This window comes from Salminus brasiliensis, chromosome 15 (assembly GCF_030463535.1).
Source record: "Salminus brasiliensis chromosome 15, fSalBra1.hap2, whole genome shotgun sequence".
NCBI classification, from domain to species: Eukaryota; Metazoa; Chordata; class Actinopteri; order Characiformes; family Bryconidae; genus Salminus; species Salminus brasiliensis.
This window is the reverse complement of record NC_132892.1, coordinates 7108202-7134959: the sequence shown is the minus strand read 5'-3', so window position 1 is coordinate 7134959 and position 26758 is coordinate 7108202. Positions and strand designations below refer to the sequence as shown.

The following is a 26758-nucleotide window of genomic DNA, read 5'->3' as shown; positions in this document are numbered from 1 at the left end:
CCATGACATCTTTCACCAGTAAAACATTTGCCCCTCTTTAGACAGGGCTTCTAATTCCACTGGGAATTAAGTAAAAATACACAGATTTTATTTACTTATTTTTTATAGTTATATAAAACAGGATTATTATACTAAGACTTAGAGTGTCATCCCTTAACTAGCACCACCCAGAATACAGCCCTTTAATACATAGTCAGAATTAATAAAAATAAATAAAATAAAAATGATCTCATCAGTTCATTCATTACAGCATTGCATAACACATAACACATAACACCCTGCTACATAACATTGACATAATCATGCCAAACACAAGGATGTGTTTAGTTTAATTGCCTCTTTAAAACTATTCAAAGCAATGTTGCACCATTTTAAAGAAATGTTCCACAACTAGGGACATAATGCAACTCGAATATGGTTTGTAAAAACTCATAGTTGCTGAAGTAAACAGTGTAAGCAATATTTACTTGTATCATAAAGTTTTTGAACTATTTGTGTATGCCCCAAATGTTTATATATACATATATATATATATATATATATATATATATATATATATATATATACGCTGAAGTATCTGTATAACAGGTTATTTCACTGGATCACTGAAAAATCTAAACATTTTGACTATTTCTTAAATGTAGTGGATTGACCTGAATATGATTAGTTTTGGACATCCCCTTAATTGTTGTGCTCATGTAAAATGACAATTCTGATGCAACTACTGCTTGTCGCTTCAGTGTGTCTATCAATGTGTCTATCACACTTTAGACAAAAAAACATGTCTTGCTCCAACCAACAGTTATGTTTGGGGTTAGAGGAAACCATTTCTTTAATTATGCAATGAAAAAACATGCAACCATGAAATTAGACTTTAACATTCCAGCAAAACTGAAACACTCTGCAAAGGGCATGCAGAAATATACTAAGGACTATTCAAATATAGAAATGTGTACTTGCAAGAAGTGACAACATACACTGTAGGTAAATTGTAAGGCGGAAATGACTTTCAACTTGTTTCAGAAACACAATTTGGTCCTCCGGTGTGGAGTAAGAATAAGAAGGTTGTGCCCCATCACTGGGACTGTCTATAACAACATGGTTGACTTCCATTACATCAGCTCACCCTGATTCCTGTCATGAAGTAAAGTGAGTGACTGGTTAATTACCAACTTTGTGTCTATGCATGTGACTGTCAATAGCCTTTTAAGGCAAACAAACATTACATTTCTAAACAAAACAATGATTTAAAGAAATTATTTAATTAAAATCCTGCATATAAGAAGTATGAGACACAAAGAAGAAACAGATCACTGAATATAAAAAAGCATTGTCAGACATTATTGTTTTTTCGTCCATGTAATGTGCCTTGTAATGTGTGATGTAATGTCTTAAGTAAAACGTTCTCTATTGTTTTTTATTTCACTTTGAAATTATTTTATAATGTAGGGGAGTGAAATGTCCAAGCACTGTGATGAGGACAGCCGCTTCAAATTCCCAATTGCGCCTCTCTTCATTTCTCTGTACTTTCTGTGTTCTTTTTACAGACATTTGTCTCTGTGAAGCACAATTACAAGAGGAAACAATGTTAAACAAATACATTATAATAATAATTTATTGTATATATTATATTATTATTATATTATATGATATATTATTATATTAACTAAAAAAGAAAGGTTTGGTCAACAACAACAGAAACAAAGCAATTAATGGTATGGAAGGTTGAAAGGTTTAAAGGTATCTTTAAATAGAAAGGACAGTGATATACATTTACATACTCATCACCATATGTTATATTTCTCATTATTATTTGTCCTCTGTGGCCCTATTCAAATCCATAACCCAACCGCTTGTTGGCATTTCTTATTTTAAAATTTCCCCTAACTTTTATTTTACTGACTTCTTTAAAATGGTCAATAAATAAGTCAGTTAGTGTTCTGTTTGCTACCTTGTAATGTGTGATTCTCCTCTGGGGCTCTGATGTGCTCCACTTCCACATCCATACCAACTGCATCTATGTGGTCTGCTTTAAAAATAATACATCTGTGTTAACAGATTACATGTACTCTACTCCAAAAAACTATTTCCTCTCCACTGGGATGTGTAAGTATGCACATCTCACCATGTGGGAATATGTGTGAGGCAGAGTGCTGAAAGGCTTGCTCCACTTGCTCTCTTCTCCTAAACTCAAACTGCAGGGCTTCCTGCAGCCTCCTTTTCTCCTTCTTCTCCTTTTTTAGACGTCGCTGAATAGTGGCTGGGAATGAGTAAAGTAAAGGAGAATTATCAAACATATTTAAACATAAAATGGACCTGAGGGGCCATCTCATTTAAAGACGAAATATTTCAGTATAATTGCAAATTATAATATAGCAAATACACAAACTTTTAGCTGTTTGCAATAAACGAATCAAACACGAACATAGCTCATAAATCAACACAACTAACAAGTTTCCTAACAAGCTCTTTGGCAAAACAGGGGGGCTAAGGCTGGGACAAGAATAAACAAAATAGAATCAGAATACCAGGGCAAACAAAAAAAATGAGAATACCAGATACTAGATCAGACAGGAAATGCCAAGATCAGAATACTTTCTCCTTTAGTAGTTTTTATGTCTCTAAAACACTTAAGTTTAAATCGAAAGTATGAAATAAAAAATTAGCACGAAACAAAAGGGTGGTTTACACACTCTGCAAACGATGCACAAGTACCTGAAGAGAAAACACATGCGTAATTCAAGACGATTGGCCGCCAAAAACATCAAAACTCCCATGACTGTTGTGTATTCATGTTAAAGGCTGGTTAATACCAAGTGCGCAACTGTGTACTTGGCGCCATTTTGTCCGCAATTATGTCACATTGGCTTCACGTCTAGAACAGGTATGGAGCAGCCTTTCTTAATCATTAGTAGGGATGCTTTGTAAACCTGTAGTTCTTATAGACACTATATGTACTTGGCATTAAGGTGATATATTCGTCTGCCTGCTATCTTAGAATTTCCAGTGAATACGTGACAAAGAGAAGATGTTTAAACTGTGAGGGGGCAAAGCTGCATGGCTCGCCTAGGTTGCATAACAACAATACCAGAGCATTTCTAGAGGCCCTATTTAGAACTACACCAAATACACACCTCGACTATGTAGTTCAGTGGTGAGCTGTCTCTCCAAGTTCTCCCTTATCTCCCGTTCTCTGTAGAGCTCCAACTTCAGATCTCTTCTTTCCTGCTGGAGCTGATTCTCCTGCACTCGGGCATTCTCCAGAGCCACCTTTAGCAAGCCCTAATTCACACACAGAGATACAAGATAAAAAAGGTGCAGATGTTTTTTTAATAAGTGTTTTCATGTAGGCTTATCCGTCACTCTACCTGGATGTTTGTAAGAAGTGTCTCCACAGACAAGCTGTCAGTGTATAGGAACGCAGCAGGGAATCCAGTGACCAATGCTTGAACTGAATTTTTCTCAACTAAACACAGAAAGACAGACAATAAAAGAGAAAAAGACACTTATTAGACACTTAGTTCACAAGCTACAGAAAAAAATCAACTCCCCTACTTTAACCATATGCTAAAATGTTGTAATGTAAAACTATTTTATATGGAGTGTATCTAATAACTGTCTAGTTACATATAAACAGTCCATGTAAAGTACATATAGTGTAAAACTACAGGTTGTGTTGGCACTCTTACAGATTTATTACAGCAGTACAGCTAACATGTGAATCATGTCGGTTTTACATGAATTGCCACAAGTGTATTTCAATAGCTGTAACAAAAGCTGTCCTACTTTTTATATGATTAAACATGTGTAAAAAGATGAGAGGAATTGTATTCATAAATGCTGCGAAAAGGCTCACAGACAGTATATTAAAACAAAACGAAGTTTTCAGTATCCAGGTGCTATTGGATCATCTTGATTTAAAGAGGGAAAAAAGTAGTACTACTGAGTTTTAACATCTACCTTGGTTAAAGACTGTTAAACTCACACAATTAAAAACTTTTGGTGTTAAGACACGCCAAAGAAGTAAACCACCAACAACGTGACAACTGACAAAGTGGTAATATTATGTACAATGACTTACTATGTGAAGTGCAAATAACATGCACATGTAATTTACTCTGCAGGAAAACATTAAGAGATTGACAAAATCTATGGCTTTGGCTGGAACAGAATGGTGTTTATATAAACGTTCAAATATATTCCATTTATCTGAGTATGTTGTATTTTTATGTCTCTCTGGTCTCTGGGGATATCTGTTCTCATGGATCTGCTTTTGACTGTTTGAACTCCCTGATGGACGACTATGAGAAAACACCAAGGGACTAACAGGTTCAGACTACTTAGAAAATAAAGTTTTTGCAAAAGAATAAAATGGGCAGGATTCAGGCACATATTGTGTAGCTTCCAAAAATATTCAAAACCAAAGAAAGTGTTAAAAAGCTATTAAAGGTGTTTTCACTTAAATAACAAATAACACTTTTAATTTCCGAAATATTTTCAAAATGTTTTAAAGCAGTTTATATTTATAACACATTAATATCTGTTGCACAGTGCAAGACAACTTATATTCATTTTATAGTTTTAGATTCATAATGCTAGTATTCCATCTAGCTGCTCAGAGTAACACCAGATTTACAATTCAGAATCACCGCCTAGGTTCCTCCACTGTCCTACATAGGATTTCTTTTCATTATTATAAGCCATAGTACTGTCATCTTGACTGTCCAGGTTCCCCATGGATTTTCTCTTGGGAGAACAACATTCTAGAAGATTTAATAACATTATCTCTAAGATCCTGGCAATGGCACTAATGTCTCTGTGTTTAATAATCCACTAGAGATCAGGAGCTTCCATTTATCTCATGGGTTGTGTTACCAATTTTTCCTGTGGTTGAAGTCTTCAGAAGTAATGTCTGGTTAGACTGTACTCATGTAGAAATGCCAACATCCATAACCTTGTGATTATGCACTATAACGTAATATTGCAAAAACTGTGCTTTTGTTGAATAGTATTTAATTATAGGTTTCAGCTTTGCGTACCTGCATCCATAGAAAATCTGGTGCAACCTGATTCCCTCTCTCTTTGCTCCTCAGAAGTGTTCAGTGCTGTAGATAAACAGGCATGAGTATTTTAGAAGGGTGTTTTAGGCATGTGTGTAACTCAACTAAATTCAGTTTTTAGGAGATTCGTTGGAGCAACATGGAATTTACAATTTCACCAAAATGTAGTTCAATTTCATACTTTGGAAAAAGTGTATAAGGATATGTTCATATTTTGAATATTTATATTAAAATACACAATATAGTTATTATTTGCATATTGCTTTCGTTTTCTTGTAGTATAAAAGCACACTTGTGAAATGTATTTAATACATTGTAAAATGGATGCAGATCACCACCTACAGATTTATTTTTTACATCCTTATTAGTTAGTAGTGACTCACATGCGCTTTGTGGAGAATGTATGTATGTATATTTCGGGCTGCTGGAAGGACTGCTTTTCTGTTTGTGTGAATAATTAATTCTGGATACAGTCATTCCATCCACAATGGACGCCACAGATGGCTTGTCCTCAGAACACTCCTTCTGTTGCAAAAGGACAAAAGCCTAGAAAATGTTAAATTCATTAATACATTTATTTCTGTCAAAATAAAGTTCTTCAAGTTTAGACTAAATTTAACAATGTTAATGCCAATGGAAACCAAGTGAAACAAGTAGATACAGAAAAGATACAGATAAATGGGACTTCTAATGATCTTGCAAGGCCTGGTACACCACTGAAAATGCTCGCTTTCAGCTGTGTAAGACTTAAAGAAATAAGCATTTGCTTTATTTAAATGTGTTTGGCGTGACTTAGATGGCCAGAAGTACCTTAAGCCAAGTCCCTGAAAGAAATTGAAGCTGTAACAAGGGTAAAGGGTGGACACTAGGGATGTCATGGTATGTGTATTAATACAAACTGCCATAGTACATAAGTCATGGTTTGGTGCACGCAGAAGCACATACAATAGGTAGTACGCACTATTAGTGTAAATATGATCATTTCAAGGGGGGCTATACGGCAACAGAAGGAGCAAACTGTATTATAAAGTAATATGAAGTTAAAATTATATTATGGTGATCTAACACCACTGTGAGAATGTGTGAGCCCTACCTTGATTACAGACATAGGTTTAGAGTTTGAATTCTGCAGCCGTGAACTGTTGACCATGTTGGCCATTGTGTTCAAGTGGTTCATCACCAAGGCAACAGGGGTCCGAGGGAGGTTAACAGGAAGTAGGGAATGAGACATCATCTTGAAAGGTAGATCTGATAAAGTGATAAAGAAGGAGACATATATTTGTGTTGTCAAACTGTCTTGGATCTAATTATTAAAATTCACTGAAGCACTTGTAATCACCTTTAGATAGTGATTCCTTTGTTGTTGTTTTTTGATATTTCAAAAATATTAAGGTTGCTGTTCTTGTGCTATTCCTCTAAATTACTTTTAGTGTCCAATTTGATTTTTAAACAAACTGTATTACACCAAAAGGGTACCTTCAGGAGCAAAACAATATAATTAAAAAAAAAAAAGCAATATAAATTCTCACATAATTATGCTTTACAATAATGCAATTATCCAGACCTACAGTCATGGTCAAAAAGTGGGAAATAATGTAGAGAATTTGAAAATGATTATGACGCTAGACAAGCTATTTAATGTTATTATTGTGAATTTGTGGAGTGGAAACAGTACAAAAGCAAGTCAAGTGAACAATTAAATAAATAAAAAAAAATGAGTCATTATGAACATTCACAAGTGAGGTGAACAACACTGATTCTCTTGAAACAACGGCTTTGGATATATTAGACTGTAATCAAACGTTTGTATGGATGTAAAAAAATAATCCAACACCAACTGTGTACCTGTCCCCATTGTAAATCATCATCCTTATCTACTGTAACTTCATTGCTTTAGTCAGTGCTACAGCTTAGACAAATGTCTGTAATGTTTCTAAATGGAAAATGCTAAAATAAATCTACATGATGGGATCTCTCACTTAATGGTTTTAATAAAAATATAATTTGTATCATAAAATCAGTAATTAAGTCAGATAAGACCAAGTCAGAAAAGCCCAAATTAAGGTGATACACATCAGACTAGAGATGGAAACATGGAAACAACTTTTTATTTATACACCAAAACTTACAACATAGCTGTGTAGGCATTATCACATTTTTTAATCAACCGCCCCACCACAACAACAGTTAGCCAAACCAAGTGCTCTATCCTTGGTTGCCTTGGATACCTGCACTGTGGTATTGATTAGCGACTTAGAAGACTGCTCATTCTCTCTCTCCGTAGGGACAACCCTCTGTGTTCCCTCCAAATTCAGACGTGTCTACCTGCTGACTGATTTCTTTTTACAAGGTCACCTTTCCCCAACACACAATACCAGTGCATTCTTCCAGGAAGGTATGTATAGAAAAAGGTAAGCTGACTCACCTCACTGTTAACCTTTAAGTATATACAGTGTCCAGATATACCATCTGCATGTATTTGAGATATTCAAGTAAACCTTAGACCTCTGAATTGAGCAAATTAAAATGACAAACCAAATGCTTGTTACACAGGTAGTGTAATTTAGAATTTCCAACTTCAATTCAATATTTTGAAAAGTATTGTCTATTATATCCAGTATAATTACAAAGGGGGGAACAAGTTTAAACAAGGGACCATGTCAAATGGAATATTTGACGGAACAGCAAGCATTCATTTAAATTTAATTTACTCATTTAAATACACACTGGGGCTCACCAGACAGTGTGGTTTTCCTGGTGTCTAAGCAGGTTCCTAGGAAATGTCTGCATGGCATTTGTGTATATATGTGCCGAATGTCATGTCTCAATAAAAGGGGTTATTATTAGGAGTGCAAAAGAGTTAACTTCAGGTAGATTTGGGAGGAGTCAAGACATTGAGATTGCACTGGACTACAGAAGACAAAGGATATTATAATTTTGTAAAACCATCTAGATATCGCAGTAAACTTTTTCTGAATTCTGAAACCGCAGTTGTAAAAATTGGCATCTTGTGTTGAATTTGGAGAAAACACTTCTTAATTGTGTTGTTTGTGTCTGTTGGTTTGGTTTATTGGAAACAGACAAAAGTTAATGTGAGGTCTTTGATATTTTTTCTGACCCAATATAAACTTTGACATGGGCCACAAAAGTCTGCCACATCATCACAGCACTCATCACTCTGTAAATATAATCATCTACATTTCAAATACAATGACAATATCGAGTTTGGTTTTAGTGAGAACAGTGATCAGGTCTATCTATGCTTGTAAACTAAAACAACTACATCATATTGTACATAAGGCATTTATTTTATCAGTACCTTTTGGTGGTAGCACGGCTGCAGGGAGAAGGCCAGGAGATCTTTGTAGAATCTGGGAACTTTTCTGCATGTTGGTTCTATAAGCGCGTTTCGGAGGCCGACCTGGACGAGAGCTGTAGCAGGAACAAACACCAAAATTCTAATCGACTACACAGAGCATAAAATCAGCTTCTTCGTTTAATATATCATAACATTTTATTAAAGATTACAGCACACTGTATACTTTTTAGCTGAAATCTAAATAAACCTCCCTATTCCTCATGAACAAAACACAGTACAGTCATGTGATTAAAATGGGACATTTAATCTTTCTAATAATTTAAGAAATATGAAAAATGTGGTTTGGTTTTAACTGTTACATTTAGTGGCATTACCATGACAAGTTCCAAAGAGCTCACTAAGGCATTCAGAAAGGAGATTGTAGATGCAGATCTGAGAAGGGATTTAAAAATCTCAAAAACATTCAAATCAGGCATTCCATTGTCCAAAAAAAAAAATTACGTCCGCAACTGCTAGCAGTTTAGGCTGTCAAGTTCAGCACAATAATCTTAAAATGTCATCACAGGTAGCTCTTTCCACAGTTGATGTCAAATGACATGCATTTCCCATCAGAGACTGTGGGAATGTCAAAGACTGGTAGTACAAAAAACAAAGTTATAAAAATGTGTGTAAAGGGGGAAATACTAGCTATTGGTATGAGCATACAGTGTCCTAAATATTGCAATCACATTTTACAATTAATTTTTAAAACACAGTTCTTTAGTTGATTTATTAACTCAATCTCTCAATGAAGATCAAACGGTCATTATCATATGTTTAGAAAATATCCTATAATTAAAGAATACTGAACCTATGATGTATGTCCACTGCAGTTACTGGTTACAGTTACTGGTACTATATCTCTGGACACAAAAGCTTAATTCCTTAATTCAGTTATTGAACTATTTTGATCTAAATGTACTTTCTAATACCTGAAAGTTGACATTAATGAATGTGAATATCATACCTACTCTCATCCTCCTCTATGAACGATGGATATGCACACAAGATAATGGTGGGTACTGAACATGATGTGCTCTTTCTGATCAGCACAAGGATACTCCCTTTCATTCTCCTGTACTCCAGTCTTCTCTCTCATGCATGACAACACAACCCATAACTTATGCACATTTTCAGCCTGTCTTCCACTCTCCGTCCTCTCCTTTGACAAACAGAGGACACCACGGCAATCTAATAAACAACCGTGTGTTCCTGAGTCCCTGGGGCGATACAGAAGTGCTATGTCAGCAGAGTCAAGGATGACACCTTGCAAATGGACAGGGGAACACAAGCAGAATTCTTAAATGGTAGATTGGAGGCATGAACAAGATGATGAGCGGAAAAGGAGAATGTCACTGAATGACTGGAACAGGCAAAGATTTTAAAATATGTTCTACCATGAAACAGGCACAGTGAATATTATTTTTATATGAACTTTTTAAGCAGCACAGAAATAAAATATGTAAGTTAAGTATTATTGTATTAAATATAATTATAGTCATTGTACAACAATAGCATTTTTTTGCCTATGCCAGCTTAGAAAGCCAGGGTCACAGGGTCAGCGATGCTATGGTACTGAACGAGCAACCTTGTGATCAGCAATAATTTCTTTAATTAAACTCAGCTAATTCAACTCCTCAGCTAACTACCTGTGTGGCCTGTGCTTTTTACTGCACAATCGCGTTTCTCAGCCATTTCCAAGCTATGCTGGTCGCCTACCTTATAGACAAGTCAATCATTTAAGCACGTTTTCTAGTTAAGCAAATAATGACAAAAAGAAATGTTCCCTTTTAGAAGACTGTCTACAAAGCGAGAACAGGTGAGGATGTGATACTTTAAACATAAAATATTCAAAATATCCCTGTAAAAACTTATATCTATATCTATATATATCTAAGTCATCTAAGATATCATCCTGGTGTCAGATAACATTTGATGATACATCTTAATTTCATTTTTCTGTCTTCCTGCAAATTAAACCAGATCAGCTTCTTTCAACAAAGGTAAAATGTATTTAGTTAATTTGCCTTAATTAGTTTCATTTACTAAAATCAGCTTTACAGAAATCTGTGTGCACACTCATGTGAGCAAGTTAATGCCTACAGTGGCAAGAAATTATCCTCTGGTCAACAGAGGATGGCAAAACATTAACACAACAAAAGTAACAGTAAAAGTATCAAAAGCTACAGTAATTACTGAAGTTAAAGGTCTATTAGAGGTTCTCAAATGGATGAGAGTTAAATTTGATAGCCATATTATTTAAACAGCTAGGAATTGACAATGATCTGTTCACTCCACAACATTGAGTCGAGGCTTTCAAATGCACATTTATTAAAGGGATGTTTGTGCGAAATATATAATATATGCAATTGTCTATATATGCCAAATGTACTTGACCAGTCTAGATAAACTTGATGTCCAAATTTACTTTTAGTTTACCATGATGGCTATAAGGCTAATATTGCTAATAAACACTAATTGTCACCCAATGCTTTTCCAGAAATGTGGCCCTAAAACTTCCCTTGATCCACAAGGGATCCACAACAACTACTTCATTAAGAATGTGCAGACTTGTTAACAGGAGTGCACCTAGACCCTGGACACTGGGCTGCTGCCCCAGGTCCTTTTTTAAAAAAGATTGCAGACGGTAAAAAGTAAAAAATAAACTTGAATGAGGTAAATTTGCTTGAATTAAAATTGAAATATATATATAAAAAACATCTAAGCATATATTTTAAGTAATATTTTAAATATATATTTAACATTATTGTTTTTTATATACTGGTATTTTTAGATTAACTTTTTTTCATTTACCATTGTTTTACCAGTTTAACTTATATATTAACAACTACATTTTGCTTACATTTTGTGAACTGTTGACCTTCAAACACCCTAAAAAAATTGACAACACTAAAAGTACTGCAGCAAACAAAATCTTTCCTATGTCCCCTGGCACCTTCTATTTACATCTGGGCCTGTCCTCCAGTTACTGTCGTTCACCAACGTCCATGTGCTGGCATTTACCCAGGGCTACCTTCTCATAGGTGTCATGGTTAACTGCCTTGCTTAAGTGTTGCTGGTTGTAAGAGCAAGTTACCTTCTCTGTGTTGCTGAGTATAATTATGTGCTGGCTGTGTCCTGTGCCTGTGTCCACTTTTATGCTACCACAGAATTATTTTGTAGTAGACCAGAGAGATCAGCGGAGTTGCAGAGATTTCCATGCTTCCCATCAGATTAGACTCCTATGACACACACTTTCTTACCCCAAACATCCAGCTTGTGTTCATAAACATGAACCTATTGGCACCATGCCTGTAGGGCTAAAGCGGTATAAAGCCACCCAGCCTTCAGAAGAAATAATAAACAGGGAGGTGTCCATAATAGCTGGAATAAAACTTTTTGGATATTTGGTTCCCATCAGCACCATCTTAAACACCTCTAAGGTTTCTCATCAAACCTCTCTAACTGAATTTGTTTTAGTTCTTAGCCATTTAGTTCTGAAAAGTCCAGTTGAAGACCATTTTTTGCAAGTAGCTGGTTTTAGATGGTCTAAGCTGGTCGATGGTGCTCAATGTGGCTGAAAAGCTGGTTCTCAGGCAAAAACACACCTTATACTGGTAAGCAAGTTGGTTAAGCTGGTTGAGCAGCACATATTATTTTTTCATTTGAGTTTGATGGTTAAGCTGGCCCATCAGCATGACCAACTTGACCAAGATGGCTGACCAGTCATACTGGGCAACCACCTTGGTCATGCTGGATGAGCAGCATATTTTTGATTCATGTTCATGATTCTTCATAGATTTACGATAATGACGCTAGTGACGTAATATTATATCTCTGTGACTAGAGATATAATATTGTCACTGGTGCACAACACTGCCTGTAGTATTCGTACACTGAACAGAAGGGGTCTCAATAAGCAGTGTACTGACCTCGCGCTGGTGCAGTCGTTATAAAGTGCCTCGAAATCAGTCCGTGAAATGAGTTTGCAGCGGTTAACCCCTGGCTGGATGGCGCCCACCCCACGCAGCACGCGCACCTGCTCTACGGTGCAGACCACGGGGCGCGCGCGCAGCCGCTTCAGTTTGGTGTAGACGGTATGCAGCCCGCCGACCAGGTGCTTTAGGAAGAGCTCGAACACCTGCGGGAGGCAGATGAGCTCCTGTCCATCCACGCTGAACGACGCGACTTTCAGCCCGCGCACCTCCACCAGTTTGCACTCTGTCGCCGTCGCGCAGTTTGGAGAGCCGGCGGGCGCTCGCGAAGGCGAAACGGGCGGACTGAAGCAAAAGGGGTCTGACCGAAACGGCGTCGCGGAAAGTGGACAAACCGGGGAGATCATCGGAAGAATTGCGGAGACTTCCATGCTTCACATCACATCGCATTAGACCCTTGAGACACGCACTTTCTCACCACGAACATTTGATTTTGCTCAGATGCCGCTCTGGTGTGCACGCGAGGCATGGTGCATGCGTTATTTTCCCCGCCTCTATTCCACAAAGCCCCGCCCCCGATACTGAGATTGGCTAGTATTGTCCCAGTGGAAGTTTTGGGATACGCTCAGAAGCAGCTGAGAATTTGTCTTTACTATCACATTGTGACTTAATGGGTCTTTATAAAACCTTAGGACAGTTAATTCCCCACTGTCTGCTCTGTGTAAATGACTGAGTAACTTTAGCTTTACCACTGCAGCACACCAGTTCCAAATATCTCATGTTGGAGAGCACAGTCTCGTGTATTATTGCTTAAATGTGCTGTGGTTTCAGCATAAAACTACAGTGTACCATTTTATCAGCAAATGCAACCTTCGTACAAACATCTGCTGTTCACATCGCTAATTATCCATTACTTCCTAAGTCAGGGTGTTCAATCTGCATAGGGCTGCTTTTGCTGCTGGTTTTTATTCCAGACAACCATGATCAGATGTGAAATTGAGACCAACTAATTAAACTTGTGAAATCAGATGTGCTCTGGAGTGATTGAACTAAAAACCAGCAGCCACACCAGCCCTTTGTGGGTAAGTTTGTGGATAAGATGCATGTATATCTAGCTGTAGACTGTGCAACAGTCTGTAAGATATTATTCCACTCTGTGGAAGATATTATTTAAATGATGGTCTTGTAGTACTCTATGTAGGTCACAGTGGGCAAATTGAAACATTTACATTTATAGCATTTAACCGATGCTCTTATCCAGAGCGACTTACAAGGTTACTCATGTTACAGAGATGGGCCAATGCAGTGTTAGGAGTTAGGAGTCTTGCCCAAGGATTCTTATTGGTATAGCGCAGCATAGTCACCCAGACCATGAATCGAACCCTGGTCTCCCACATGGTGTGGTAGCTCACTGGCAGGTAGTGATGTTATCTGTTGCGCCACACCAACCCCCTGCTGTGTTCCCTGACCAAAGGCGGTGCTGTTCTTGCTGTGTATAAAGCTTTTTGAACTGTATTTTGCTATTTTGAAATCTCTGATTGTGGTGTCTGTTTCTGTGCTGTCCTGGAGGATTGTTTAAGCAGCCATCGTGAACGGAAGCATGATGCATCACAGCTGATATGCACTGCCTGGCCAAAAAAAAGGTTGCACACTAATATTTCATTGTGGCACAATTTCCACAAGCTTATGCAATGTAACAACATTTATTTTTGTCCAGAGTTGCATTCATTTCTTCCCCAAGATCTTGTATTGGTGATGGGAGTTTTGGATCAGTGCAAGTCTTCTTCAGCACATCCCAAAGATTTTCAGTGGGGTTTAGGTCTGGACTCTGGTGTCCAATCCATGTGTGAAAATGAATTCTCATGCTCCCTGAACCACTCTTTCATAATTTGAGCCAGATGAATCATGGCATTGTCATCTTGGAATATGCCAGTGCCATCAGAGGAGAAGAAATTCATGTCAAGTTATATATATATATTTTTTTACTGTTGTCACAAAGCAGCTTTACATAATCAGTAATTAGTAAAAGACAGACAAATAAATAACATAAAAAGACATGAAAAATCTAAGACCCCCCAGTGGGCAAGCCAACGGCAACAGTGGCAAGAAAAAACTCTGCTGGTCGGAGTGATAGGTGGCAGCAGGTCTGATGCAGGTAGAAGGGGCCTCAGCAGGCAGTCTTCCAGCAGGTTGGGCTGTGTGACCTATAATCGGATAAGATAAAGAGACAGTTAGTTCTGAATGGATGAATGGAAGTTGAGCAGTATCAGAGTGTGTCTGACGACACCGGCAGGTCTGACTATAACAGCCTAGTTAAAAGGAGAGCGCCAGAAGGTAACAGACAAGGGAGCACCCTGAAACGCTAGCGTCCATCTGCTCCACCATACACAAACCTGAGTGATCGCATGCAAGCAGCAAGACAACAGCTCCAGCATCTCAGTATACTACAATTCACTGTGTGTACAATTCCCTAGGTTTCAGCCTAGATTTAAAGATTGAGACTTTTCCTGAGTCCCAAACATTATCTGGAAGGTTATTCCAGAGTTGGGTGGCTTTATAAGAAAAGACTCTTCCCCCTGCTGAGTTATTTGGAATTTTGGGAACTACTAAGGTAGCCATCACTCTGAGATCTAAGTATTCTTGATGGTTCCTAATATGTAATAAGATCTCGCAGGTACTGAGGAGCAAGGTCATGTAGGGCTGTGTATGTTAATAGAAGATTTTTCTTTTTTTGTTGGCCAGGCAGTGTATATTGTTTTTAATCACACCGTGCTTAAAGCTATAAATTCTAGTACAAGAATGTGCTGTATTTTGAAGCAAGCATTTAGCGCAGATCCAAATCCCAAAGAACTTAAATACCTGTCCAACAGCTCCTTTAGTGACAGGCTGCTTCACCCCAAGTGTGTGAAGGAGCGGTATCGCAGGTCCTTCCTTCCTGCTGCCGTCAGACTCCACAACCAGCACTGCTCCCAGCGGACCACATACACACACACTTAACTACACACACATGTTCATGTTCAGGGAATACTATGTGCAATCCCCCCCCCCATGTGCAATTAAGAGTCATTTGCTGTAAATAATATTGTTATTGCTTTTTTAATTCTTATTTATATTGTGTATATAGTGTAAATTATTTATCTAAATTTTTGTTCTTGCTATCCCTTTCTGCTGTGACACTGAGAATTTCCCCACTGCGGGACTAATAAAGGACTATCTTATCTTATCTTATCTTATCTTAACATAAACACAAATTTGGACTTCAAAAAGTTTACTTTACAGGGGTAAATGTGGTACTATTTTCTGAAATGTACCTTTTTCTAGGTACACAATTAGATTTTAAAAGGAATGGTCATGCTTTTAAGGGGACATTTACATGGCTTGAAATGGATCTGTCTTGTAACATGCATGCTAACAGTGAGCTCCAACAATGACTTTTCAATATCTGCAGGATCTTATTGATGCTCCCATCAATGTACAAGAAGAGTTGGCAAAGGAGGTGATGAAGATTTAGCTGCTGCGGAACCAAGAAGGGTCAAATGAAGGTCGTACTGTTGTAGGAATTGTGATTGAGGGCAGTCTCCTCAGCAGTCTTGAGGATCTTTACAGAGCTTGTTTAATTCAATGTTTTTATAACATGGACTTTGCTACATATGCCAATGTTAACCTGTGTACACTTGCTTCATTTACAAAGGTAAATACAGTTTAAAAGCTACAAACATTCAAATTAAATGGCAAGCAATAGTTTATGAACATTTAGTACATGCAGCATATTTGTTGGTGTTTTAAATTGATGTTTGGATGATATATTTTTTCAGTCAAATTCTAATGAATTTGGTCCTTATTATGTGTCCTTGGCTAAATTTGACCAAATATGGAAAAAAATAAAATGAATGAAATGAAAAATTAATTTAAAAATACAAAATGTAACTTTTCATGCATTAATAAACTCCTGTCACATCACCGCCAGTCCTGTCACACAGGGCGTTATGATATAAAAATTAATCATTTGAGAACAGAGATGAATTAATCTCCTTAACTGTGCAATCAAGGTTGGGGTATATGCACACCATTACATGTTTGTTGTTTGTAGGAATATATGTTTGTACATACAACAGACTTTATTTCAGTTCAAACTGCTTCCTTTGAGTGATTAGTTTTTTAGTTGTTTTACAGATATTTATGTTTCCATGTCCTTGTCAGGCAAATTATAGTTTGTGACAGCAAACAAATTCTAAAAAACAAAAAGTAAAAAAATTGAAATGCTCAGTTTCCTTTTAAAAACGTTATAAAATATACAGAAAATTCCAACTACATTCTCAGAGGGTCATTACACTATTCAGCTTGTTGGAAGTACAAAGTCAAAAGAGTAAAGTGAGGTGGAGGATGGGAAACATATTAAGGACACTTTGACCCAAATTTTCATTTGACTATGCAATGTAATTATAAAAAAGACATTGGCTAACAAGACAGAAGCTTAATCCACGGTAATCCAATTTGTAGTGCTTAACTAGATTGCTTATTCCTCCCTTTATGTGTCATGTGTATGTAAAGTGGTAACAAAAAGTATCTACTGCATATCTTTCTTTTTTTTTATCTTATTTTATCAGAATTACTATTCTCAATTTAGTTAATGATCTCAACACTATTACCATCATTTTTCCCTTCACACAGTGAAATCCAATTTTGTTCAATTGTGATGGCAATCCGTGTACTAAACGTACAGTAGCCTTTCATAATTAGTGAAATCCCTCTTTCATTTTTGAATTTTGATTTTGATTTTGTTTATTATTTGCAACAGCTAACATAGTTATTAGAATGCATGTCCATGAGCTAAAGCTGAAGTGCAGTTGGGTCATCAAACAAGAGAGTGATCCAAAGCACACAAGCAGGTCTACTTTACAGTGTTTAAACCACGTCGGATCTTTGGCCCAGTCAGAGTTCCAGACAAAAGGTGTTAAGGTGTAATATCATTCAGTGCTAGAAATGGTTTGTTATAGTATTCAATATTAAATAGTTATAGTGGCAGGTGCAACTTGCTATAATGTTTGAATAATAATAATAATAATAATAATAATAAATAATAATAAACATGTTTGGTGGGATTTGAAGAAGGTGGCTGCAACACAGACCCATTAATATGAGTCTGCGTTGCAGTCTAAGAATATGGGCTTAGATTTCTCAGGTACACTGCCAGAAGCTGTTGTTTGGTTATGCATCACATTTGCAGGAGGTAAAACTGCTAAAGATGCTTGGCATGAAAGGGTTTAATAATTCTGAAACTGCAGTGCTCGTTAATAGTTGTGTTGAGGTATTCGAATTGTTTTTGCCTTTATAAAATGAATGTTATCAGTGTCTGATATAGTACCATATGAATGCTACCAGATGCTTGCTTGCTTTGCGATGACTTGTAGAAAATGTTTGTAACATGACATAAACATAATTAGGAAACTGTGGCTGAAATTCACATTCCTTTGTTCTGTTAGGAATGGCCTCTTTCCACTTTTTCCTTTGACATCTTCCACATGTTGGCCCGTAGAAGCTTTCCACTGCAATATTTCCTACTGGTCTCTCATTCTCTCTTTTATGTTTCCCATGAGATGGAGAGATTCTCTTCTTTCTTGTCAGAAGAATCATTCCTTCACTGTCTTCTTCCATCCCTCTGGTTTTCCTGGCAAGATGTATTGACCACTGGTGTGTGTGTATGTGTGCATACACGTACACAGAACACTTTAAATCACTTTTGTGCTGTTTTTAACTTTCCTTTTACTTCTAACACAAACAGGATTTTGATGGGCAAGACATTGCTGTTTTAAATGACTTTCCATTTACTCTCAATGAAAACCCAAGAAAAATATTTACATATTGTGTTGTAAATATTATTTGGCAAAGGAGTGAAAAGCATTAGATTTTTTTTCATGCATTTTTGTGCATATTTGGCATGTTTAAGGTCTCATTGGGTAAAAGATTTATTAAAAAATGCAATTATGTGAAAATTCTTCAGGCCCGTTTTGAAATCACTTCACAGATATATACAAACCGGATTCCAAAAAAGTTGGGACACTAAACAAATTGTGAATAAAAACTGAATGCAATGATGTGGAGGTGCCAACATCTAATATTTTATTCAGAATAGAACACAAATCACAGATCAAAAGTTTAAGCTGAGAGAATGTATCATTTTAAGGGAAAAATATGTTGTTTCAAAATTTCATGGCGTCAACAAATCCCCTAAAAGTTGGGACAAGGCCATTTTTACCACTGTGTGGCATCCCCCCTTCTTCTTACAACACTCAACAGACGTCTGGGGACAGAGGAGACAAGTTTCTCAAGTTTAGAAATAGGAATGCTCTCCCATTCATGTCTAATACAGGCCTCTAACTGTTCAATCGTCTTGGGCCTTCTTTGTCGCACCTTCCTCTTTATGATGCGCCAAATGTTCTCTATAGGTGAAAGATCTGGACTGCAGGCTGGCCATTTCAGTACCCGGATCCTTCTCCTACGTAGCCATGATGTTGTGATTGCTGCAGAATGTGGTCTGGCATTATCTTGTTGAAAAATGCAGGGTCTTCCCTGAAAGAGATGACATCTAGATGGGAGCATATGTTGTTCTAGAACCTGAACATAGTTCTCTGCATTAATGGTGCCTTTCCAGACATGCAAGCTGCCCATGCCACAAGCACTCATGCAACCCCATACCATCAGTGATGCAGGCTTCTGAACGGAGCGTTGATAACAACTTGGGTTATCCTTGTCCTCTCTGGTCCGGATGACATGGCGTCCCAGTGTTCCATAAAGAACTTCAAATCGTGACTCATCTGACCACAGAACAGTCTTCCATTTTGCCACACTCCATTTTAAAAGACCCCTGGCCCAGTGCAAACGTCTGAGCTTGTGGAGCTTGCTTAGAAATTGCTTCCTCTTTGCACTGTAGAGTTTCAGCTGGCAACGGCGGATGGCACGGTGGATTGTGTTCACTGACAATGATTTCTGGCAGTATTCCTGAGCCCATTCTGTTATTTCTTTGACAGTGGCATTCCTGTTTGAGGTGCAGTGACAATTAAGGGCCCGGAGATCACAAGCATCCAGTAGAGTTTTACGGCCTTGACCCTTACGCACAACGATTGTTTCAGATTCTCTGAATCTTTTGATGATCTTATGCACGGTTGATGATAATAACTTAAAAGTCTTTGCTATTTTACGCTGGGTAACACCATTCTGGTATTGCTGCACTATCTTTCTGCGCAACAATGGTGGAATTGGTGATCCTCTTATCATCTTGGCTTCAGAGAGACACTGACACTCTGAGAAGCTCTTTTTATACCCAATCATGTTGTCAATTGACCTAATTAGTGTTAATTGGTCTTCCAGCTGTTCGTTATATGCTCAACCTTTTTCCAGCCACTTATTGCTACTTGTTCCAACTTTTTTGGGATTTGTTGACACTGTGAAATTTTGAATCAACATATTTCTCCTTTAAAATGTTACATTTACTCAGATTAAACTTTTGATCTGTCATCTATGTTCTATTACGAATAAAATATTGACATTTGCCATCTCCACATCATTGCATTCAGTTTTTATTCACAATTTGTTTAGTGTCCCAACTTTTTTGGAATCCGGTTTGTACATTAGGGGGTCCAGAACCTGTCTGGAATCAATGGGTGCAAGGCAGGAATACCTCCTGGACAGAGTGCCACTTCATTTCAGGGTACCACACAAAACCATATTTTTAGGGAGGTGGGAGGAAACCCATGCAGGCTTGTGGAGAACATACCAAACTCAAAAATGCATCAGGCGGAGTCTGAATTGTACTCTTTCTGTGTCAATCTGCACATTATATTTATCATCACATATTTTTAACCGTGGTGTACATTAACCCAAAAGCCAATGCCAAATATGTTGCTGACACAATTTACAAAGTTACACATAAGCTTTAGACTCTCACCTGTTGCTTCATAATATAAGATTTTAAACCATGTAATATGCAAATGTCTTTTAGCAACTTCCAGCAATATATCACCTGCCTAACGAGAGGAAATTACAATCCAGGATCATTGTTGTGGGACATTCAGGAAAGCCCCACTGGGTGCATCTCACCACCCTACTATCCACCTGGTTCCAGCATAAAGACCACTTTTAAAGAAAAATAAAATACAGTCCAAAATGTTTAGGACATGTTTAGGAAAATTTTATGGTTTGGACTGATGTTGCGATGTTAAAAGTGATTGTGTATCTAAACAGAAAGCCATGGGTCACAAAGAATATCAAAATGCTGCTTATTAAGAAACATACAATATACGTATCTCAATGGTACAGAAATAGAATGTAAAGAATGAAGATGAAAATAGGTTCGGATAGAAGATCTATGAGCGGTTACAAAAGGAGGGATATCAGGATGATTCCATTCCATTTCTCCAAGGTCCAACTCAAATACCCCGTTGTTCATTGTAGGTGTTTCTGCGGTAGACAGGTCTTAAAATGAGCACTCTAACCAGTCTCTGACTACACAGCCCCATGTACAACAGGGCAAGATTTCCTGTGTGTTGTGATAAAATACACTTCCATCACAGTTTGCCATTTCAAATTCATTGTGGTGATGGCAAAATTACAAAAAGATGTCACAGTTCAAAGTCTTATGTTCAATGTCTCATTGGGTAAAAGATTTATTCAGAAATGCGGTTATGTGAAAATTCTTCTGATCCATTTTAAAATCACTTCACAGATATATACATTAGGTCCAACACAAACAAATCATTTAGCATTTTAGTCTACTGTTTATCAGCAATTTGTATGCCAAATTAACTACTTTCTACACAGTCTTTACTGCTGTCAATAAATATTTTACAATGGTTGGATTTTTCTTCTCCGAACACTTCTCAACATCTCAATCTCAATTGTATCTTCTTTTCACAGGCCTTATAGTCAGCAGAATAGAAATCAACTAGAAACTAGAAAACTCAATTCTGCTGCAGAAAATAAATAATGAGTCGACTACTCTATTTACACTATTTTATATTTAACTTTATTGCTCAGGCAATCTGTAGCACTAACTCCATTCAAAAAAAGCAAGAAGATACCAGATGTAATATCTGTCTGGAATTCTATAGTAGTAAATGTATTGAAGTATGTTCACAATAACATCTAAAATAGCTACCCTCAGTGTGTCATCTCTTTAAGTGTGCCATGTAATCTAATTGTGTTTCAAAGACAATAGAAAGAAGAGCTTGAAATAATTAAAAATGAATGGATAATCCATATGTATGCCTGCTTCACAGAATGAAACACATCCTAAAGGTAATTTAGTGTGGATAATGGGATACACTCTATCTCTCCCTTTCTGCCCACTTCCTTCATACCCAAAGACAGAATTTAATTTAATATTGCTGATGCTTTTAATAAGCTGTGGGTTTGCCCTTGTTAGTGACATTGGTTGGTTACAGAGAGAGAGAGTAAAAGGAAGGGACTAGAACCGTGTGATCAATTCTTCTTAACCCTGTGAAAAAAAAGTTATGACCTTAAAGACTGTCTTACACGATTCAAAGTAATACCTAAAGGCATGTGCAAACATTTATTATAAATATAATATAGATTCTGAAAATGGCTATTAAAAGTGTTACAGGTATTGTGAACCTAACATTATTGGTCCATGTTGGCATGATCGCAACACACAGTGACACCTGCAGAGGTTTCAGGTGCACTTTTATGCTGTGAATTTCCCTTTCCACCACATCTCAAAGGTGTTCTATTTAATTCAGAACTGATGACTGGGAAGCCACTAAAGAACAATGTGAATGTGTAAAAGTGGTGGAAGGACAGCACCAAATACTATTCCAATGTTTTATTTTATTTATTCATTTTTTTCATTGTTTTGTTTGTATATTATTTCGCATTATGCGTTATGATTTGCTAACAATATTATGTTTGATTAACTTCAAAATCTGAGAGAAAAGTAACAGCATACCAATGTATTTTGGTGTTTTTGAATGTATAATTTGAAAGACTTCCTTTAATTCTACAGAATCTCCTTGGTGTTGTTTCATACAGCACTGACGTTTTCCTGGATATTGTTTTTATTGTTCCTGGGGTTCTACAAAGATAGAAACAAAAGATTTTCCAGCACATAAAACACACCTGCTCATACCGTTTTCTTTTTTCTTAAAAAAAAGGACAACACATCTAGTTACTTAAAGCTGCTTACATCAGCACATGCACACACACACACATCTGGATTCAAATGCACCATAAAGATGGGGGAAAAACAGACAGGTGCAGACGATTCTCCGCATGGAAAATCAAACAGGCATGATGATACGTGATGGAACAGCAGCTGGTGAGCAGAACACACACCTCCTCCTGTTACCAGAGACTACGCTCCTCTGTAACAAAGAAAGCGATCATGTTCACCTGCGGAGGAAAATGGCAAGGGCATAAAAGGTGAAGATGGAAGAAAGGAGAGAGAAAGAGGCAGTTAATCCTTCCTACAATGTGTGCTAGTCATTAAAAAAAGATATCTGTAGCAGCCCAGCATGTAAGTGTATCTGCATACACTTCTGTGTTTATATAAGATTATCTGTCAGATTACTCGAATGACCAAAATCATCTTGGTTAAGTACAGTAGTGTTCAAAATAATGGCTGTCCAATATGACTAACCAGATAAATCACTGTTTTTGGTATAAATTATATTACCACATGACAAACAATTTACCAGTTGGTGCAGCAGATTCTTGGCAGATTTATTAAAGGGTGAAGCCAGCACATGTTGTACATGCCTATCACCTTGAAAGCCTGAGAAATATGATTCGGTCGAGACATTTTTAGAAGAACAGAGTACTTTAAAAAGTTAAAAAGTTAAAAAAAGTTAAAAAGAGGGTAAAACTTGTAAAGAAGTGCAGACAATGATAGGCTGTTCAGCTAAAATGATCTCCAATACTTTAAAATGGCAAGCAAAACCAAAGAGACATGGAAGAAAACGGAAGACTACCATTCAAAGGGATCAAGGAATAGCCAGAATGGCAAAGGCTCAGCCAATGATCAGCTCCAGGATAATCAAAGAGTCTCAAGTTACCTGTGAGTACTGTGACAGTTAGAAGACACCTGTGTGAAGCTAATCTATTAGCACGAAGTCCCCGCAAAGTCCCACTGTTAAAAAAAGACATGTAATTAAGCAGATACAATTTGCCAAAGAACACTGCCTATAGCTGCCTATTCCTCACTGGCAGACTAATGCTAGCACAGAGTTATCCAGATTAGATATGGCAGCAAATGTGTGACTTTGTTTATCCAGCCTTGAATGTTTGTTTGCATTTTTCCTTCTAAAGATCAGTGTTTATAAACTTTCAAGACTGCTTAAGACTGTTTATTGTTTTGCACAATAAAAAATCACTTCCAGTCATTCAAAATCAAGCAATAATTAATAAATATACTGTGAAACTGTCAAAACCTTAAAGAAATACTGTAATACTCATACTTTTTGGTCTTATCACACATCCCAAGTCTGAAAAAGGAAAGGCTGTGTTACCCACTACGCTACACAGAGAACTACAGTTGTGACAATTGTAACCATGACTATAAATCTCTATTTGTAACCATTTCATGTTGTAATTTTGTGTGAAGTAGCTTTTAGTCTACAAACCGGATTCCAAAAAAGTTGGGACACTAAACAAATTGTGAATAAAAACTGAATGCAATGATGTGGAGGTGCCAACATCTAATATTTTATTCAGAATAGAACACAAATCACAGATCAAAAGTTTAAACTGAGAGAATGTATCATTTTAAGGGAAAAATATGTTGTTTCAAAATTTCATGGCGTCAACAAATCCCCTAAAAGTTGGGACAAGGCCATTTTTACCACTGTGTGGCATCCCCCCTTCTTCTTACAACACTCAACAGACGTCTGGGGACAGAGGAGACAAGGTTCTCAAGTTTAGAAATAGGAATGCTCTCCCATTCATGTCTAATACAGGCCTCTAACTGTTCAATCGTCTTGGGCCTTCTTTGTCGCACCTTCCTCTTTATGATGCGCCAAATGTTCTCTATAGGTGAAAGATCTGGACTGCAGGCTGGCCATTTCAGTACCCGGATCCTTCTCCTACGTAGCCATGATGTTGTGATTGCTGCAGAATGTGGTCTGGCATTATCTTGTTGAAAAATGCAGGGTCTTCCCTGAAAGAGATGACGTCTAGATGGGAGCATATGTTGTTCTAGAACCTGAACATAGTTCTCTGCATTAATGGTGCCTTTCCAGACATGCAAGCTGCCCATGCCACAAGCACTCATGCAACCCCATACCATCAGTGATGCAGGCTTCTGAACGGAGCGCTGATAACAACTTGGGTTATCCTTGTCCTCTCTGGTCCGGATGACATGGTGTCCCAGTGTTCCATAAAGAACTTCAAATCGTGACTCATCTGACCACAGAACAGTCTTCCATTTTGCCACACTCCATTTTAAAAGACCCCTGGCCCAGTGCAAACGTCTGAGCTTGTGGAGCTTGTGGAGCTTGCTCAGAAATGGCTTCCTCTTTGCACTGTAGAGTTTCAGCTGGCAACAGCGGATGGCACGGTGGATTGTGTTCACTGACAATGATTTCTGGCAGTATTCCTGAGCCCATTCTGTTATTTCCTTGACAGTGGCATTCCTGTTTGAGGTGCAGTGACAATTAAGGGCCCGGAGATCACAAGCATCCAGTAGAGTTTTACGGCCTTGACCCTTACGCACAACGATTGTTCCAGATTCTCTGAATCTTTTGATGATGTTAAGCACGGTTGATGATGATAACTTAAAAGTCTTTGCTATTTTACGCTGGGTAACACCATTCTGGTATTGCTGCACATCTTTCTGCGCAACAATGGTGGAATTGGTGATCCTCTTAACATCTTGGCTTCAGAGAGACACTGACACTCTGAGAAGCTCTTTTTATACCCAATCATGTTGTTTTGGGATTTGTTGACACTCTGAAATTTTGAATCTACATATTTCTCCTTTAAAATGTTACATTTACTCAGATTAAACTTTTGATCTGTCATCTATGTTCTATTACGAATAAAATATTTTTTATGGACATTTGCCATCTCCACATCATTGCATTCAGTTTTTATTCACAATTTGTTTAGTGTCCCAACTTTTTTGGAATCCGGTTTGTAGTTCCCATTACTACCACTGTGAAGAACTTGTTTGTCTCTTACATTTCACATCAGCACTTCTTCCTTTAAATTCTGGGCAGGGAAATCTACCTCTGAGATTGATCAGGGATACTGATCAACCAGTGACTCGTGTCTGTACTACAATTACTTAAGACACATTCACTGACAATCACTTTAAAGGCAGATATTTACGCAATCACTTATTTTACATTATATATTAATTGAATATATACATTATATATGGATTTGACCTTACTTTGTAGAAATCTGTTTTCTGTTGACATTAAATAGGATTTTGTCAAAAAAAGCCAAATATTTTGACCATAATTCTATTTATAAAAGCAATAAAAGGAAACAAAACTCCACCCCATGACAAATGCCACTGTAGATGAATACAGTCAGTGTTTTTCACTTCACCTGTTAGTGATAATAATATTAGGGCTGATCTGTATATATTTTATGGGCCATGCATGTATGAAAATAGGTTTCATATATAGTTTGCAGGAATATGTACGTGTTTTTACTTCATATGGCCATATATTTCATGTTTACAAATTCCTTATATGTTTTACATTTGCGTATGGGGTACCCTCAACCGCAGCGAACGTGGTTAATGTTTCAGCTACTACTCCTCTTATGAAATAGCGCCGCCTTGTGGTGTCAAGCTGTAAATTCGGTTATGCTGTCTGTGTTTAACAGGAATTCCTTGTTTATGGAATTTAATTATTTATTTATTTATTTTTGCCATTTTAAAGATACAATATGAGGAATGACAGCCACATGTAGGACTCTTCTGAAATTAACACAGGATGGAAATTATACATACGGAGTTAAAAATATATGTGTATGACACTTTTGGTAAAATATCCCTTAGCACCTAAAAACTTAACTTGTTTACTGACAAGCTTTTCAACTAAACTAAACTAAACAAGCTTGTTGACCAACATGAACAAACTGTATGACCAGTATGACCGGCATGACCAAACCAATCTGTCTAATCATGCTGAGAAACCAGATAGCTTAAAAAAAAAAAAAAAAAAAAAAAAAACAAGAGAGATGTCCAAATTTTGGCCACTTTTCACACCAGGTATTTTGAATCGAACCAAACTGAAAAGTTTAAAGCTTTTAAACCAAACAAGGTAGGTGTGAAAGTATCCTTAATGAGAGTCCAGTTCTGAGTCTTTGGTTTAACGGTTCACGGTGCCATCCAGTGGTGCCACAATGCCATCAAAGCGCTATTAACGGACATTATAGCCCAG

At 37.2% G+C, this 26758-nt stretch overlaps 1 protein-coding gene across 4 annotated transcripts; it reads right to left on the bottom strand.

Moving 5' to 3' along the window:
* Positions 1–153: 153 nt before the first annotated feature.
* On the bottom strand, positions 154–12824 carry dachb (dachshund b). Of its 4 annotated transcripts, none has more exons than XM_072657334.1 (10): positions 12351–12824; positions 8380–8492; positions 6154–6308; positions 5444–5606; positions 5040–5105; positions 3369–3466; positions 3135–3282; positions 2126–2260; positions 1952–2029; positions 154–1557 (listed from the first exon to the last, which is right to left on the bottom strand). In XM_072657334.1, exons 1-10 carry the CDS (start codon positions 12782–12784, stop codon positions 1514–1516), a joined length of 1434 nt encoding a protein of 477 aa, XP_072513435.1. In that variant the 5' UTR covers positions 12785–12824; the 3' UTR covers positions 154–1513. The 4 variants fall into 4 exon arrangements, with proteins under 4 accessions (XP_072513435.1, XP_072513436.1, XP_072513437.1 ...); XM_072657335.1 differs by having other exon boundaries at positions 1952–2026; XM_072657336.1 differs by having other exon boundaries at positions 5444–5585.
* Positions 12825–26758: the final 13934 nt, after the last annotated feature.

Excerpts from the sequence above, each read along its gene's own strand:
- dachb (XM_072657334.1), bottom strand. The coding sequence starts at position 12,784 with ATGGAAGTCTCCGCAATTCTTCCGATGATCTCCCCGGTTTGTCCACTT. Across the intron at positions 6,309-8,379 it reads AGCCGTGCTACCACCAAAAG|ATCTACCTTTCAAGATGATG; the intron begins GTACTGATAAAA and ends TCACTTTATCAG. Across the intron at positions 5,106-5,443 it reads ACATTCTCCACAAAGCGCAT|CACTGAACACTTCTGAGGAG; the intron begins GTGAGTCACTAC and ends GTTTATCTACAG.